The 19,648-nt window shown below is 39.0% G+C and overlaps 1 protein-coding gene across 2 annotated transcripts in view; it reads right to left on the bottom strand.

Moving 5' to 3' along the window:
• PUM1 (pumilio RNA binding family member 1) overlaps window positions 1-9,200 on the bottom strand; it is a 52,776-nt gene extending 43,576 nt beyond the window's left edge. For both annotated transcript variants that reach the window (XM_015822186.1, XM_015822187.1), the window contains exons 1-2: window positions 8,836-9,200; window positions 1-28 (exon numbers count right to left, since the gene is read on the bottom strand). The exon at window positions 1-28 is cut by the window's left edge and continues 3 nt beyond it. In XM_015822186.1, the coding sequence (XP_015677672.1) occupies window positions 1-28; window positions 8,836-9,198 (391 nt within the window). In that variant the 5' untranslated portion in view covers window positions 9,199-9,200. The remainder of the gene's footprint in view (window positions 29-8,835) is intronic.
• Between the last annotated feature and the right edge of the window lie 10,448 nt (window positions 9,201-19,648).

Raw genomic sequence — 19,648 nt, 5'->3', positions numbered from 1 at the left:
CATGATTTAATTCATCCATGGATCGAACCTATTATAGAGGCAAGAGAAACTTAAGTAAGAGAAACTGAAAAACTAGAAGATATAAAGCAGAGTTTTGAGCAACTTGAACATAACCATATGTACTTAACTTGCATGAAATTATATTTAAAATTACATCTGCAAAAACAAAAGCAAATGTTTGGTTATCAGGTAAGGTAAACAAATCATTTAAATTTACGGAAACAGAGAGATGGTTAGCCAACATAAAAGAAAATGCAACTGAAACTAATATAACTAAACAAAACAGTCACATTTATAATATGTGTATATCTTTTAAGTTCATAAATCCCAAAACGTTTCTTGAAAAATAAAAAGAAATAGAAGCTTATGACTGCACCTAAAGAGACTCTGGATCACATTTAATAATTAGAAAACCATAATTATCAACTGTATTAATTTTCTCTTATATGAAATGATATCTAATAAAATCTCTCCTGCATTTCAGCTAAAAAGAAACACAACATGATTGTTTTCTTTTACTTTCCCTCTATAAGCTTCCTTCTGAACTGGTAGCAATGGATACACAATATTGTTGCGTTACTGAAAGAATGCATAAAAATATACAAAGTCCATATGACTAATGAAATCGTTTACACTCAGGACAAAACATCCATAGCAATTTTAGCACTAGACAAAGTTTACAGTAACTGAATCTATGCCTATCATTTTGTGTAACAACTCAAAAGTAGAAGCATCCAAAATTTCCTTATATTGTATTTACTGCTATAAATAAGCAAATAAATTAAGTTAATTCCACAAACAGGGAGCAAAAAGAGAAGAGAAGGGAAAAGCATAAAAAGCTTTTTTCCCCTTGATTCCTCCTAGGGAAAAGAAAGGCTCCAAATAAATAAAATATTGTGTTGAAATGTAATAATAATAATAATAATAATAATAATAATAATAATAATAATAATAATAATAATAATAATAATAATAATAATAATAATAATAATAATAATAATAATAATAATAATATAATAACAACAACAACAACAACAACAAAAGTTGGAAGGGACCTTGGAGGTCACCTAGTCCAGCCCCTGCTCAGGCAGGAAATCCTATACCATTTCAGACAAATGGCTGTCCAGTCTCTTCTTAAAAACTTCCAGTGTTGGAGCATTCACAGCCTCTGGAGGCAGGTTGTTCCACTGGTTAATTGTTCTAACTGTCAGGAAGTTTCTCCTTAGTTCTAGGTTGCTTCTCTCCTTGATTAGTTTCCATCCGTTGCTTCTTGTCCTGGCTTCAGGCGCTTTGGAGAATAGCTTGACTCCCTCTTCTTTGTGGCAGCCCCTGAGATATTGGAACATTGCTATCATGTCCCCCCTCGTTCTTCTCTTCGTTAAACTAGACATACCCAATTCCAGCAACCGTTCCTTATATGCTTTAGCACCTTTGTTGCTCTTCTCTGTACTCTTTCTAGAGTCTCAACATCTTTTTTACATCGTGGTGACCAAAACTGGATGCAGTATTCCAAGTGTGGCCTTACCAAGGCATTGTAAAGTGTATTAATACTTCACATGATCTTGACTCTATTCCTCTGTTAATGCAGCCTAGCACTGTGTTGGCCTTTTTGGCAGCTGCAGCACACTGCTGGCTCATATTTAAGTGATTGTCCACTAGGACTCCGAGGTCCCTCTCACAATTACTACTATTGAGCAAGGTACCCCCTATATTATACCTGTACATTTGGTTTTTCTTGCCTAAATGTAGAACCTTACTTTTTTCACCACTGAATTTCATTTGTTAGATAGTGCCCAGTGTTCAAGTCTGTACCAGATCCTCCTGTATCTTAAGCCTGTCTTCTGGAGTATTGGCTATTCCTGCCAGCTTGGTGTCGTCTGCAAATTTGATGATTTCCCCATCTATCCCCTTGTCCAAATCGCTGATGAAGATGTTGAAGAGCACTGGGCCCAGAACAGAGACTGGGGCATCCCACTACACACTTCCCTCCATGTAGATGCGGTTCCATTGAGGACCACTCGCTGAGTACGGCCGGTCAGCCAGCTACGGATCCATCTGGTGGTGATGCTGTCTAACCCACATTTTTCTATCTTATCAAGTAGTAGATTGTGATCTACTTTATCAAATGCCTTACTAAAGTCCAAGTAAATTATATCCACAGCATTCCTCTGATCCACTAATTTTGTCACAAAGAATGCAATAAGATTTGTCTGGCATGATCCGTTTTTGACAAACCCATGTTGGCTTTTAGTAATGACTTTGTTTGCCTCTAGGTGTTCGCTGATTCGTTGTTTGATTATCTGTGGTGTGTATCTTAAGTCTGCAACCCCTAAAAACAGCTTCTGATTCATGCTAAAACAAATAGACTAACTATGAAATTCATGTGACATTAAAGATGTCCTGATTGTCTTAGATAACATCAAATTTCACACTTATTTTCTCCTCAGGCGTGTACATATATTAATATAATTTTTGTGTTTATGGCTACCTTCAATCGGTTTTGATTCCAAGTGACTACATGAACATGTCTATGCAGTTTCTCACAACTATTTCAGCAACGGTTTACTATACAATAATAATCCAACTTGACTAGAGCAATAGTTCCAGAGAGCTTTTATGCTCATATATTCTGATTGACATCAGAACAGAAAAGGATTGTGCAACTTTGTATTCTTGAGATTCTTCCAATACAGATACAGGTAGTCCTTGACATACGACCAGTTGCTTAGCAACTGTTCAAAGTTATGACCTACCTGAAAAATGGACATTTCGAGCCATTCCAAAGTTTCGCAGTCACATGACTGCATTTTGGCAGCATTTGTAGCCGTTTGCAGTGTCCTGTGGTCACATGAATGCATTTTTGACACTATTACTTCCAGTTTTATGTAGCTGCGTAGTTGGACAGAGTTTTTGCCTGAAACATGATGCCCAACTGCACTTAACAGCCACACTTGAAAGGTCATAAAATCTGATTTACAATTGTCAGAATTTACCACAGTAATGGGCAAGCTCCATTACAGTAGTAACCTGAGGACTAGCTGTATGCTCTATCCCTGAATACGGCTAGCGATAGTATACCAATTTTAGGGATTACAGTCCTGATATTTCACTCATACTACTGAGTGATAAAGCCCAAATAAGCTTCAAACAATTCCACACTTCTACAGAAAGACAGCTGCAGTGTCCTTCTGGGATAAAAAAAACAACAGCTTCAGAGGAAAAAAGAGGCTTAAGCAGAATGACTGCAAACAGGAGTCACACCCCATCCTCATTCTGTGTGGCTACATTGTCAAATCTAGTTCTACTTAATGGTATAATTTTTTAAAAAAACTGACTTGTAAAACATGATTCATTATTTTCCTCTTTTCTTTGTCAAGGAGCTGGTAAATTATAAGTATTAGCATAAACTTGCTTATTATCTTATGTTGCTAGTGCTAATCAAAATATAGTTATCATTCTTGCTTTGAGATTAGTACTAAATAACTGGGGCAACAACAGATGAACAGGCAACATTTTAAGCAGAAGAACAAAATTATGTTATCTGTTCAACAGCTTAAGCCTTTGTTGTACTATTTTTTAAAAACACTACCAGAATATTTGACTTTCTCAAGGCAAAAATGAAAGAAATCAAAATTGGTAATGTTTCAAAATTATGCCAGGCCATTCAACTTCTCTCAACTTTTAAGAGGATTTTGAGAAAAAAAAACCAGCCCTCAAATCAATTTTAAGTGTAGTATATGTTAAATTTTATATGGTAAACTTTATGTTCAAAGTATTAATATATTATATTCGGACTGCTGATTTCAGCAATGGTCAATGGAAGTTTTTATTAACAGATTAAGCCCCCCCAGCTACAAAATTAGATGGAACACTTGTTGAAAGCTTGTATGATTGATCATTAATTAAAAGAATTTTACAGCTATAAATATTAAGATCAACCAAACATCTTTAAAAACGTAAAAAACTGGTTAAAGCTGGAACTTACTAAACTATTGGATGGCAATACTTAAATATCTGCCAAAATAGAATTAGGAAACTACAAAAAAAAGCTGGAAAAATTGTTTTGTGTGAAAAGCAAAAACGTGGGTCTCATAAACTTTTCCAAGAAAAATCAGAGACAGTGAGACAAATAATGAGAAAAGGTATTGTAAATTAAAAATTACACATACTGCCTCCAAATCGCTAATTCTCTACCAGACAAATGAAAAACATCACTTTTATAAAAGATCCCATAGCACTGGGATAATCAGTTGACTTTGTGCCTATTTACTGATTCTTGGGCTTGTTAATTTTTACATAATGACTATCTGGGGGATTGGGGGGGGGGTTCTGATGAAGACACCACAGCCTTATTCGTTCAGGATCTTGGGCCTGTCTCCCTCCCTCCCTCCCTCTCTCTCTCTGTCTCTCCCCAACACACTTCACAGAGTTGTTGTTTTGGGGAAAATAGGAGGAAGGCAGCATGTTGGATATATTTGCTGCCTTGATTTGTTTGTAAAAAATAATAAAGGTGGTGTGTGTGTGTAAAATATAAATTTAAATATGTCATAACTGTCTTAGGCCTAGAGATTATCCACTGTAACTGTCTCCTAACAGCTGTTGCTGATCTCTCTCCCTGTCCCGCAGTCCTAGTACAGGTAGTCCTCAACTTACAATTACAACTGAGCCCCAATTTCTGTAGCTAAGTGAGACATTTGTGAAAATGGAGTTTTGCCCCATTTTCTTGCCACAGTTGTTAAGTGAATCACTACAGCTGGTAAGTTAATAACCCGATTGTTAAATGAACTTGGTCTTGCTTGTCAGAAGGTTGCAAAAGGTGATCACATGACCTTGGGACACAGCAACCGTCATAAGTATGAACCAGTCACCAAGCATCACATGATCATGGGCATGCTTGCAAAGGTCGTAACTGTGAAAAACGGTCATATATATTTCAGTGCCTTTGTAACTTTGAACAGTCACTAAAAGAACTGTTGTTAAGTCGAGGACTACCTTACAAAACAGTGACATTTTGACTTTGTTGGACTGTCCACATCATTTTTACAATTTCCTGGTACTTGTGTTTACAGCCCCCCAATCACATAATTCCCCCTGTCTGTCTTCCTTTATGTTTTGGTTCATTATGCCAATGTCACTGTCTCCAGATTCTGGGTAACTCTGGGACCTGATTCTGTAACTCTGCAACCATCCCCTTTCCCTCTGTGGAAATATGATGGTTTGAAATAGTATTTCTTTTATTAGATTAGTGAATTAGTGTAAGGTCTGGTTGTTCCACCCTAATTGTATTTAGCAGAAAATTGTAGGTTGCATCTGTTTTAAATATATTCAGTCCTACCCCAGAGTAGTTTAAAAAATCACTGTGTGGTTATTTTATTCCGAATGAAGGCAAATAAATAAGGTTATATTATTATTTATTAATATTGTTGTATTACATTGTTGCATTCTTTTATTGGTTCTTTATGTGTTCATATTCGTTTAATAGATTCTGGGTTTATGTTATTGGATTAATTTGTAATTACTGTTTTCTACTATATGTTGGTAAAGGCATTTATTAAATCCTTACCCTTGTTCTCTTTATTGTCCTGCTTGTGCTGACAGGATGTAGAAAATGTTTTGTGTTAAGTTTTGTAACCTTAACAGAATCTTTCCCAATCTAGTGTCTTTCAGGAATGCTGACCCATAATTCCCATCTAGAGTCAGTACGGGTAATTAGTGAATGAGTAAGAGCTCTGGACCTTTTGTTTAGTTTCCAATCTCCTTCCACATAGTCAACTGGATTTAACCGAGTTGACATACATAGAGCTGCATTATAAAACTTTTTTAAAACCCACAATTTTCCTTCCACAGTGAATCTATGTTAAGGATTTACGCTCATCTAAATTATGGCACAGCTATTAGACACTAAATAAAAACTGGTTTAGGAACAAAACAATTGGTTATCCCTAACAGAGTATAGAATGACTTTACACATCAAAAGTAATTTCAGAAGGACCATATCTAAAAAGTTTTAATTTCCATATTCTATACACAATTACCCAGTTAAAATAGCTGATGGCATATTCCTTCTTAAGAAGTTTAATTTGTGTAATGCCCGAGGATATTTTGCACAACAAGCAATACAGGTTTTAAATAAGTAAAGGTTTGATATATGAACATCAGGCTTTTTTAAAAAATTAATATCTTTCATGAAAATGTAACTGTGTTTCATAAACATTTGCCACATTTGCCAGCTTCTAGACCATGCTGAGGAAATACAATGGTTATCCTGGTACTCAACTACTTTAAAACTCATCGAATTTGGTGCTCAATGTATTTTGACACAAAACTTTTGTCCCGGTACTCATTGTTTGTTGGGCACTCAATGCACAAGCTAGAACTTGTCAGTGTCAGCTGCCTTGTGACTCACTACCTTATTCCTTACGGGAAAAATCTGTTTGATACTCATCGTTTTTGGTACTCATCATGCCTCCTGGAACCAATTAAGGTTGAGTACCGAGGTATTCTACAATTCAGGAGAGATATACCTCAGTTATAACAGATTCTTACATTTAAAGCAACCAGAATATAATGTAGATCGTTTTCCAATTAAATTCTCAAATCAGGACCTGAGCTTTGTTTCATTCATAAGCATAGCCAAATGCTAGAAGAAATTAATATTCTTAACTGTTATTAGAAAATCCTGAAAAGGGGCTGGAATGAAAACCCTTGCTGAATCTATCGGAAGAACCAGCCTAAAAGACAGGAAAATCCTCCAAAAAGAGGGCAGGCAGAAAGGCAGACCACAGATTTTGGGATATATACCAGGGGTTCCTAACCCCCTGTCCGTGGACCGGTACAGGGCCACGGTATGCCAGCAACCAGTCTGCACAAACAAGCAAAGCCCCATCTTTGGGATGCAGGCAGCACACAAAACCACGCACTCTCCGATCCGTGGAAAAACCTTTCTCCACGGAACCGGTCCCTGGTGCACAAAAGGTTGGGGACCTCTTGATATATACTATTATCTAAGCAGTATTGTACCACATGCTAGATAATAGTTTTACTCCAGCTCATCAAAATTTTGGTTGAGGTCATGCATAAAGGTTTATCCTATTAAGAATCTTGCTAATTCCCAAGCTCTTAAAGAGACAGCAGATTATCTTGTGGCTTTTATCCTTTTTTTAGAAAGTATGTCAGGACACTCCTCTTTCATCTGGCATTCTGAGCTGCTACAATGTTAATTTTACCAGTCATGTATGAATTTTAATGATGCTTCAGAAACAATAACATGTTTCAAAGTAATGTGTTAATTGAAGTCTTCCATGAGAAGAGCCTTATAATGGTAGGAATCTAACCAGTACAGAAGCCTGAGAAGAAATTATCAAGTTAGCAGTTTGAAATCTGGATACTTAAAGAGTGAATATATATGATTTCTGCTACAAAAAATACTGAGAAATTAAACAGGGTATGCTTAGCAGCTACCCTGTTTAATACTATTTGATAAGACATTCTCAAAAAAATGTACAATTCATTTTCACGAGAAGACAGTAATGATTTATTTTACAGCGCTCTTTATGTATAAGATTAAATCCACAGAGTAAATTTCATCAAGAGAAAATATATTTCTCAAAGCATGGCTACACTTCACAGGTTCTCTTACTCTTTGTCAACTTTTAAAGGGGGTGTCCGGTTCCTAGAAGGACAAAAATGTTAAGAATTGGACATTCAGCTCTGATCCAAACTTCATATTCTTCAGAGACTGAATCTGTTCAAGATTCTCATTAGTTCAGGAAGGCCCTTTTAAAAAGAATATGTTTAATGAGATTGGTTTCAAATTTTCACTTTTAAATAATCTAACAATGCCAACATGATAAAAAAAAGAATTGAAAGTTGTGAAAATCATTACCTTTAAATTAACATCAACACATAAAAAATAAACACAGTCCCACCCTGTCTTCTAAATCCCCATTACTACCCACAGCCTTCTATATATGAATACAATATAGTGAATTTCTACACAGCATTCCAAGCACATAGAACAAAGGCATATAGCAGCAGCTATTTCCTGCCAACATTATAAATCACCACGACCACCCTTCTTCCATTTGGCTCAAAAGAAAAGAGCTGATGGAAACACACTCCCATTTCAATGGCTTTTGACAGATGACTCAGGGAAACATAATTACTGTATCCATATAATTTAGTTTCTAGAACGATTTACAAGATCATAAAAAGCATATACAAAAGAATGGCTTTGCTTGGGTGACCAAATAGATGTTTTAAATTTAATTTGAAAGATACATTTTTAAAATTCCCCAGTTATTGGATAAGTAATAAAATTCAGCTTACTTAAAAATATTTACTAGCAGCAGGAGGAGGGCAGACGGAAATGAAAGTCCCAGGAATGTTTGGTTTTTAGTTATGCTTCTCCCAGTCCCAGCAGATATGGAACTGAACAAGCAGCAAACTATAAACACTCCACCAATATAAAACATTAAGCATCTTTGCCAGTGATGCTTTAAGAACTTTGATAAATGTACTCAATAGATTAACAGCAGCACATCTGAAAAGGAAAGAAAAAGGTGAGGGAGAGAAAGAAGCATTGCACTCCCAATTTTGATACAAAAGCAAATTAAACAAGCTTAAAACAATTGATGAATTTTCTGAATTGAATCAAAAGGTATTTGGAATCTCTTGTTACTGTACTCTAAGCAAAAGAATGTCAGTTTGGAAATGCAAGAAGAGAAGGAAACATGATCAATTAGACACACAGAAATTTCATAACATTCACTGCATGCAGCTACCATAAGGCCCGCTTAGCTCATTTGTTCAATTCTGAAATATTTAACTTTTTACCTGATGTTCAGCATGAATGTTATCCCCAGTAGGCCACCGATGTTTGCTGTTATTATAGCTGCCTCCACCACTTCCGCCTCCCCCAAGCTGCTCACCATGCTGCCTCTGAAAGAAGTAATCCACCATCGCGTCGTCCTGGGAGCGACCTGCAACCCCTATGGATCCAGGAACAGGGCTAGAGTGGGTCCCTGCTGCAAGGGCTTGATTTGCAGCTGGCTGTGACTGAGCCTGGGACCCTGTTCCAGATGTCAAAACAACAGGCATGTTGGGATTAGCTGTGTCTTGACTGTGCTGTTTCAGGTGGGGGCTGAAAGAGTCCTGCCAGAGCACTGCTTTTCTCTTCAAAACACATGCAACGCTCATTCCACCAGTACCTAAGGGAAGACAAGTTCAAAATACTAATTAAATTGAGTCCACCATTTCCAAAACTCACTAAATAGCCATATCAAGGAATCCTAAAACTACGTCCCACATGTATCACTATACTAGCTCACTACACTAGCCCCAACATTTGGGCACCAGGGACTGATTCCGTGGAGAGGTTTTTCCGTGGACTGGAAGGGGTGTGGTTTTGTGTGTTGCCTGCATCCCACAGGTAGGGCTTCATTTGTTTGCATGGCCCAGTTTCTGGCATGCCGCAGCGGTGCTGATCCACAGACTTAGGGTTGGGGACCCCTGCACTAGCTTACTTTTTCACAAGGCATTCTTGAAAGTGTACTACAGCAAACATTACTGGATGAACGCATGTATCCCTAAATTCCTGGGTGCATACATACACACACACACACATATTCCCCTTACACACCCCTCGTTCCTTCAGAGTGGTATCAGCAACTGCTTTTAATTTTAAGTAAGACATAATTCCCAGTTTAGTTGGAATTCAAGGAAATGTGACCGTGGCTTATTTTCGCTAACAAAAATTAAAAGTGCAGTTTAAGGAAGAAAATACAGTTTCTTTAAAACTGGAAATAAATCTTCCCCTTTGGATGCAAAATAATAAATAGAGAGCATGCTAACAAAATCAAACGTGTAAGGAAAAAGAGTTTGGATGATACAATATACAGAAGCAAAAGTGCTAAAGGTGCATGCATGAAACATCATTACTCTTGTTTCCATACAGTAATACTTTTCACACATCTATCATCTCTCAAAGAGAAAAAAAATTCAGCATGCTCTGGATTGCAGCTTAATCAACCTATATTTGGATATCAAAATTACAAAGCTTCCAGTTTTGCTGTTTATATAAATATAGTAACAACAAATTATTAACAAAATATGGTCAAATTAAAGTTATTTACTTAAATAAAATTATTTCAATCTGCATTCAGTGCCATCATTAAGTATAACTTATTTTGTTATATGGAGCTATAATTCCAAAACCAAACAATGGATTTTTCTTCTCTTTTTATTTCCAAATATGAAAGCATTCTCCAGTTTACAGTTTAAAGTTGCTGCTTGTCCTACAGGGATGGCAAAGAAGTTGCATTATAACTGACATTTTTTAAGTAACATATAAATAAAATACATATGTTGGCTTTTTATTCTACAGACTAGCTTAAGAAGGAAAAATGTGTTTTGATGTAACAAAACAATGAAAAAAAGAGTAACAAAGCCAGAAGGCAAATACTGCAATCTCTAAATTTAGACAACCACTGAAATTAGAACTACTGTACTTTAACCAGTATTTTTGAAGCATAGCCAACCAAATTGTCCTTGGCAAGGAAAGCCACAAAGTACTACTACTACAGGCCTACAACTGAAATAGTGAAGAGTGGGGCAAGGCAGTTTCCTAAGCAGAGCAAAGGGGAAAATCTGCAAAGCTTACAGAGAAATTCCATTTCTTAAAATTATTTGGTAAATGAATAACAGTCAAATAAATCATGCAAACAGCATATATACTCTTAATCAAGTAAGGGCTGTCCTTTATTTTGTTCAGATGAATTGTTCCTCTGAAACATAGTTGAACTTCAGGATATTCTACTGAGCTAAGCTGTGCATTACAAAATTCAGAGTTGCCTGGCCCAGAAGTCTGAGCATAGCATTTTCCAGAAGATGGATCTGTGCTTGTCTGACAAGCCACAGGAGAGCTGCATTCAACAGACCTCTCATTTCAATAAAATCTGGAGAAACACCTTCGCTCCTCATAAGAGGCCACAATTCTTGCCACTGTATAGGGATATTACAATGAAATGGCATACCTTTCTGGTTTTCTAAAGGACATGTCAATGAAATGCACTCTGAGAAACATGGGGAAATTTAAGTTATCAATAGTAGCACAGTGACTATATGAGAAATTCGGAATCCATGACAGGTTATCTTACACACCAGTTCCTAGGTAACAATGGTGTGAGAGAACCGCTGCCTTTCCACTCTGTTAAGTTTCTTGAATCCATCCCAGTTGCATGAAATGGTCTTTGGGCTGATTCATCAGAATTATTCTTTTCTTATATAATAGAGGAAATCCTACAATTGCGTATCACTACCAGGATTATCAAAAGTTGTCATCCCTCCCTTCCCCAGTAACCTATTGGCCCATTCCACATAGCATTAATGGAGCGATAAGAAAGAGTAAATTAAGCAATTGTGTAGAATTTCTAGAGTTTTTCAGGAGGGATTTGATCCTATTTTGTTTCCATTAATATCCTCAAGGAGTTAACAGGATCCAGAACATGTTTGGCTAAAGAAGGAAAAAAGAACTAACATGAGAGGAGAATTGCTAAGTATTTTTTTTTCACAAATCTGAGCTGGGGTATATAAGCTGTTATGTATCAGCTATTTCTCTGCTGTATTTAGTGATAACAAACTATTTGTTATTTGTAGTCTTAATCTTTGTTATAAATTTAAATGCTGTGAACAGCTTTGTCAACCTTCTGGATCAAAAGTGAGATACAAAACCAAAATGGTTTGAGTGCTATTCATGGGTCTTGAAAGCTTAACTTGCAATTCTTTTAAAAAATAATTTAAGAGGTTTTGAGATAATTAAAAAATTAAGTCAATATATTTTGAACAGCAGTGCATTCATGATTTTTGTGTTGCACTAATGCTCCTTGTCAATCCATCTGTCTCAAGATATAAAGACAAATCCATATGACAAAAGACTATCTTACTACAGGAATAGTAGCAGCAACAATGAGCATTCCAAGGTCGATTGGTGAAACAAATTCTCAATTCTTCAGTGAATGACTGCATGTATTGAAAATGTTAAGGGTAAAAGTGTTATTTTTCTATATTCAAAATTAAAAGAAAAACCTATGGTATTATAACAATTCTTAATTACTGAAATAAAACATATTTTCAGCATTAACTCCATCTCCAGGAGCAAGTCAATAAATAGTGCTTGAGGAAAAAAATATTGGTGAGTATGTATGTTTCTGTACACCTTCCCCTGTAAAACCATTACTTGTATGGATGTTTATGTAGTATCAGTTCTATTCATGAACATGGAAGAAAGCATGCCATGCAATGTTACTGCTGCATTGTTGCTTGCAAAATTGTTAAGAAAAATAATTCTATTCTGTCTTCTGGAGAATTCAAGAATATGGCGCAATGGTTAGAATGTTAGTTAGAAACATTCCAGCTTAAATCAGCTCAGAACCTCAGAAAATCTTGGGCCAGACATTTGCTTTTAGTCACATAGGACCACAGGATGACAAGAAAAGACTTTGTAGACTGCAGGAACTATATGGAAAAAGAGTAGGCTAAACTATGATGAAGGAATTAATCACTTTCTCCTCAGAATCTTCGCAAGCATCAGTACTACCAACAGTCATTCAGCAATAGATTTTTATCTGCCATCTGCAAGGCATCCCAAAATGAGTAAGCCTGACAAGTTTTGAAGAGCAAATGGGGAGCAGCATCACAGGAAAATTAAGTGTAAAAATGTTTGCATTACTCCATGGAAACAGGTGACACTGAGCCTGATCATTCAGAGAATTGAGAAATGAACCCCTCATCACATCTTGTGGGGTTTGTTCATTAGCCCTGGTCTTTACCCCTCTTGTTTACAAGAAGATATTATAGTGCACCTCATATTTTTAGTTAAGACATCTGTATTACAGAATTACCATTATCAGATGATTAATGGAATTAAATCTCCTGGAGAATTCTAGAACCTACATAGGTAAGATTCACCTGTCATGGTGTATATTTGACTAGAATGTCAAGGATGCTGTTGCCTAGAAATTTAGAGGAATTATTTCAACTCTATAGTCCAGTGATGGCGAACCTTTTAGAGACCGAGTGCCCAAACTGCAACCCAAACCCCACTTATTTATCACCAGGTGCCAGGTGGGCGTGGCCCACTGGGTGGGCGTGACTATGGTGATCATGGCAGATTGGGTGGGTGTGGCCAAGGTGGGCGTGATCACCTCGATGTTGCTTGTGGGGAGGGATGCCTGTGGGGGCCGGGCAGGGTTGTGGGAGATCCAGGGGGTCTCTGGCAAGTGAGGCAATGGGCAGGAGGCTCGTCCTGCAGGGTGAGGCAAGGCGAGGCAGGGCGGGGGTGCCATTGTCACAGGGCAAGGTGAGGCAGGGGCCGTGGCGGCTGCTGCCTAACACCATTGGCCCCTGCACACAGAGGCTGGGATGCATCCTGGGATGCATCCCAGCCATGTGGGACCTGGGATGCATCCGGCCATGCTGGGATGCATCCGGCCATGTGGGACCTCAGCGAGTTAGCAGTCGGCTGGTTGAAGAGGGACAGTTGCCATCTCCAGGGCATGGCGTGCGTGCCCACAGAGAGGGCTCTGAGTGCCGCCTCTGGCACGCATGCCATAGGTTCGCCACCACTACTATAGTCCAATAAAAACTCAAAATTTTCCTCAAACGGGCACTCTTAAAACTGACAGATTACAATTCCCATTGACCCTAAACTGATCCGATAAGACCTGAAGACAAAAAGCCCATCTAGGGCTTATCAACTATCCCTTATCAAAAGTTCACTGCCACTAGGAGAAAATAGAACACTAAAGTTCTACAATCTTCATGGTGTACAAAGTCCTGGTGTACAATTTGAAACATGTCATTTAAGAATATTACAACTCAGTAAGTTAAGGTCTCATGATCACCACTGCCTTTTTAATTTCCCTACTTTGAGCCCCTAAATTATTTTTGGTTTTGATTCAGTTTCCGGTGAGATTTATTTGTAGTTATCATAGAGTTTGTCAATGTACTCTTCAATAAAAAGTTGTGCCTGCTATAAATTACCCAGTGTTAAGCTGGAACGGAAATTAAAACATGATCACAAAAAGCCATAGCATATTAATATTTTGATGAACAAACCAATACTGTCTAGATTCACACAGGATACCAAGCTAAAACCAAATAAATCACTTTACAGCTGAGCACAATGTGAAGCTACACATAGCGCACATATATTTATGTGTACTCATTGTGTGTGTGTGTGTGTGTGTGTATACATACATACATACACAAACAGCTTGAAATAAACTCAAAAATCAGTTTAGTAAGAAGAAAACTGTCTAAATAGTACATCTAAATATAAAACTATACTTTAAAAATCCCATGCAAGAAAATATTTTTAAATACCTCTAGTCTAAAAACCTGTAATTTAAACTTATCTCATTAAGCCATCAAAACTGTCTTTAGTGCAAAACCTAAAATCAGCTGTTTTCCCTCAAACTGCTTTCAAATTATACAACCTAAAAACACTAAATAGTCGACTAATATAGGACATAATTCCCCACACACATATATGGGGAGTAAACACGGCTGAATACAGAGGAAATCACTATAAATAAACATTTACAGAATCAGGCTACATTGTTAAACTGTTGCCCGAACTGCAATCCAAACACTAAAAACTAACAATCCACACAAGTCTCCCCTGTTTAAACAAACATTTGATAAGTACAACAGGACTTACTCCTGGATATGTACTGACTGGACTGTAAAATACTGCTAAGCCTTTTCCACAGGACAAATTCACATTATAACAATAGGCCACCCGGTCCTCTTCCATAACTGCTTTGTTTCCAAAACTGCTCGGCCAAAACTAACTTGAAACTGGAACAGCCCAGGGCCTAGGAAGAGAAGAAAACAGCCTCCTGTTGCTGCTCCCTTACGGACCAAAACATAATTTTTAAAAACTTATATAAGTGAAGCCAAGAAAGAAAAGCCTTTATTTTGTTCCCAGTCCCCTTCATTTAGGGGGGAAAAATAAACTCAGCGCACCTTTTTTTTTGCCTTGTTAATCCTAAACATTACTGAGGTCCCACCCCCCCAAAAAAAATCAAGCCCAATTACATCCTACCAAGCGACACAGCTTTCAATGAAGGACAACAAAATCTTTGGTCGTTACACAGACCACCCCGCGTCCAGCCCAAACCTTAATAGATGACATACATACGACCCCAAACAGATAAAACTTTATATACCCTAGGAGCTTGTGCAGAAGTCACGTACTCCATCTCCTGCACATACGACTCCTGTACATGTTAATTAGACATCGCCTACCCACCTTCCCCATCCTAGTTATTTTCCCTTGTCTTACTTTCCTCCCCCCCCCCCCACTTTCCTTTCAAAAACCACGATGGAGTTGGATGAAGCCCGGGAAAGCCCCCTCCCACTCAAGAAATCAACAAGCCACCTTTCCTGGCTGTTTGGAAATAGTATCTAAAGGCCAACCAAGCGTTCCCCCCCCTCCCTTCCCCCAAAGAAAAGCGACGGGGGAGGCGGGAGGAAAAATAAAATAAAGCCAAGCCGCAGTTGGGGAGCGTAGGGAACCCCCTTCTTCTCTAAGGGGTCGGCTGAACTGGGCAGCCGCCGCTTCCCCTTGTCCCCAAAGAAGCGGCTCGCCTTTCTCTCCCCTTCCTGGAACAACAATAGAGGCCTTGCTCGGACTCGAAAATATGTACCAGGAACAAGCGCGAGGAAGAGCCTCGGCAAGAATGCCCGCCCAGGGCCGCCTTTCGGAGGGCCCTCGCCGCCTCAGCCGAAGCCCTAACCCCAATACGACTTCACCATCGGGCCTCCTGGGGTCCGGAGTCCCGTTCTAACCCACTTCGGTCCGGATACTCACGGGCGGAACGGTAGGATGAAGACGGATCTCAACGGCCCCCCCCTCCCCCCGGCCTCTAAGCTCTGGCTGCCGCTCCCCCTTGCCTTTCACTTCAACAACATGGCGGCGCACTGGGGACTCGGGGAGTCGCGCTGCATTCTGGGAAGTTGAGGCTGAGCGCGGAGAACCTCGGGCGCCGCGGAGTTTCACCCACGGCGTGGCGGGATCTGGGAAAGCGAGAAGAAAGGAAAAGAAAGGGGAGGGTCTTTCGGTGGGGTTTGTTCCCACCGCCTGGACGCGTCTGAGCCGGGGGGGGGGGGAGGAGTTGCATTGGATCTCCGTGCATTCTTCGCATGAGCCATAAAATGCCCATTGGGCGCTTGCCAAGAAAAGATTGGGTTGGTTGGGGAGTGCGGGGTGGGGGAGGCTGGGTGAATGACCGATTTGAGTGAACAGGAATGTTGCATTCACAAATGCAGTGATCCAGCACGGGGGGGGGGGGAGGAGGGAAACAGCTGGTCCCCTATGTCAGACAATACGTTGCAACACCGGTGCCTGCGCTCCCGCAACGCGCTGCAAACGAAATCCGCCCGCGGTCAGTGGTCAGAGCGAGTTGCGGAAGTCCCTATGGCCAACGAAAAGGAAGGAGACGGAGTGGACAGCTGGCTCGACAGGCAGAAACCCGAGAGGGTAAACGGCGCTCTCTGCCCGCAAGATACGGGCAAGGTTTTTGATCACAATAATTGCACTTTAAAAAAAAAAAAAGTTTCACTCGGTGTTTTTCAAACTTGGCAACTTTTAAGATGTGTACACTTCAACTCACTGGATTCCCCAGCTAGCATACTGGCTTAAAGTCCAAAAGTATGGATCAAGCATGATGGGTGCGCTCAGGTCCCTAGCAAGATTGTCTTGCAGGATGTTAGAAGTAGGCCTACTCTGTAGGGCCACCTGCCCTTCGAAATGATGCCTTCCCAGAGATTTGTATACCTCCCATTCTATGGCCTTCAAGAAATTGTTGATGGCCTGGTTGTTTTCCCAGGTTGTGGGGACAGAGTGATATACTGCTGCCCCTTCTATAATGAGTGATTCACGACTGGGGTCCTGCTCTTCCAGTGAGCTTTGTATATAGGTTGTTGTTTTTTTTGCTTGAAACCTGCCCAGCATCATGAAAGAATCAGGCAGCATTGACACTAAGCAACGGGTGGAAACTAACCAAAGAGAGAAGCAACCTAGAACTAAGGAGAAACTTCCTGACAGTTAGAACAATTAACCAGTGGAACAACCTGCCTCCAGAAGCGGTGAATGCGCCAACACTGGAAGTTTTTAAGAAGAAACTGGACAGCCATTTGTCCGAAATGGTATTGGGTTTCCTGCCTGAGCAGGAGGTTGGACTAGATGACCTCCGAGGTCCCTTCCAACTTTATCATTATTATTATTATTATTATTATTATTATTATTATTATTATTATTATTATTATTATTATTATTATTATTATTATTATTATTATTAAGCCTGTCATGTGAACCAAGCCATACCCAATGGAAAACACTGTAGCTGTTTTATTGGAACAAAAACTGCTCCAATTTCTCTCCCTTCCTATAAACAACCCACAAACAGAATTGTTCCTTCACCAACAGAAGTCAGTTCCATATTCTCAGCAGCAGATGAAATCCACTCAACCCAATTTCACTCTCTCACCAATTTTTTTCAGAATAGCAAGCACAAGATGACACCATCCATACTAGACCAAGTTGAGTATAGTGGGACAATGCCCCATTTCTCCTGAGGCCTCAAATTTGCAGATCTCACTTGCTACTCTTACTCAATACAGTAAACCAGCGTGCTCTTGTACAATTTCCTCCAACTTTCTGCCAGCTTCCTGCTTTGCAAATATGGACTTGCTATCCACAAACAGCTTGTCAGTAGCCTGTCAATCTTCCCCCACCTTTTTTAACTAGAAATATTTGCTAAATGCCTAACCAAATCAAGCTTCCAGATCCTTCTGCAAACCTTTTTACCTGAAAGATAAGGTGATGTTCATTTGATTTACCTTAGGAATCACAGATTAAAACAAAGGGTGAATACAGGTAACAAATAATAATTTGTGCTTTCTAAATACCTTTCCTATGGAAATGAACACAGTAGCACTTTCCAATGAATATTAGATGATATTAGAATATTAGCATGGGAGAATTGTGGCTAGGCCTCTTCAAAGCAAAGGTCAAAACTTCCCAAAACGATGCTTTCAAAGGGAGGAACTGCAGACCCAATACATCTAGAGAATTCATATTGAAGCAAATTTATTAGAGATAAGGATTGGGACTTACCCAGCCCTTGTGTGAACTTACATTGTGGTTTGTCAACCGTGTTTTTGTTTAGTATATCCTGTGGACCGATCTAATTGTGGTTTATTCCATGCATTATTAGTAAAATAAATCGTAAGAAAACATGCTGTGTGAACAGGCATCTCTAGCATGTATACAAGATTCGGCTTCCACAGTACGTATCTGTAACTTTAAAAAAAAAAGTGGGCGGTGCGGAATTATACAGAGAAAGGTCCCTCTGAAAACCTCTTCGTTATAAATACAGACGATCGACTTTGTGGACTCTATGTCCCGCCTTGCATTGCTTTTCCCGGATATGAAAGTTGGATATATTGCACATTAACCCTGTGCATTCTGGGACTCGTAGTTCCTGCAAGCATACATCCAAGTTAAAGGAACCATTCGTTTGAAATCCGGCGACGAGGAACAATGCAGGAAGAAAAAATCAGGTTGAAAGGAGGAGGATTCAGAACAAACAAACAAAAACCGATCTTAATAAGATTTCTGGTTTCCTTACTACTTTGGCAATTTTACTATTAGCCCTTGCCCCTTGATAACTAGAATAACAGCACAACAGAAATAGACCCATTATAACGCTGCAGAATTTTGGAACATCGTAATTCTATGGCTTATTTGTATAACGAAATCAGGTTGCGAAAGTTGTTTAAATGAATGCATAAAATAAAATTGTATTTTATTTGAAATAAACAGCAGAGAAATGAAAATATTGTTACTTAGGATCTAGAAAACACTGACAGAATATGTATGATTTAAGTAGTGTGTTTGGACATGGAAAACGACATACCACAGCCCATTGGCTGCATCTGGTGGCTGTAGTTCTCTTTGTTGTCCAGAATATTGAGTAGAAAAGATATCCGTTGATTTCAGTCTTTGGCTGTGTTCTCATGATGTACAAAGCCACAAACACATTGTGTATTGTATGAGGCCAGAGAACTAGATTAATGGTAAGAATAGTGTGCAGACACTGCTGCTTTAATTTTACATAGGTTAAACCTAAGCCACTTTAGGCTTTATAGAGAAAGATTCCTCAAATTTATTTTATTTATTTATTTATTCAGCTTGTATAGCCACCCACCTCACTTCTGTGACACTGGGCAGCTTATGATGAAAACATAATTGGTATCCAAGAACCCAAAACATAAAGCAACCATACAAACAATGTAAACTGTTAAAAACAAGTTAAGGTCATATAATACAGTCACCAGGAAAGCACAGTCATTCAACAACATCTGTCATTTTGTTGGCTCACCTTGTTCTCTAATCCCCAAGTGAGATGGCAAAGCCAGATCTTTACGCCCTTCCGGAAAGCCATCAAGGTTGGGATCAGCCTGATCTCATGGTCAGCACCTGCCGTGCAAATCCAGCAAGCCAGTCTAGGTTTAATTTTTCAGACTCTGCCCTTTGCGAGTCAAAGCCTTGACATCTCAAGTGCTTACCATTGCTGTTTCT

Source organism: Protobothrops mucrosquamatus, unplaced genomic scaffold (assembly GCF_001527695.2).
Source record: "Protobothrops mucrosquamatus isolate PMUCROS unplaced genomic scaffold, P.Mucros_1.0 scaffold1486, whole genome shotgun sequence".
NCBI classification, from domain to species: Eukaryota; Metazoa; Chordata; class Lepidosauria; order Squamata; family Viperidae; genus Protobothrops; species Protobothrops mucrosquamatus.
This window is presented reverse-complemented; position numbering and strand designations above follow the sequence as displayed.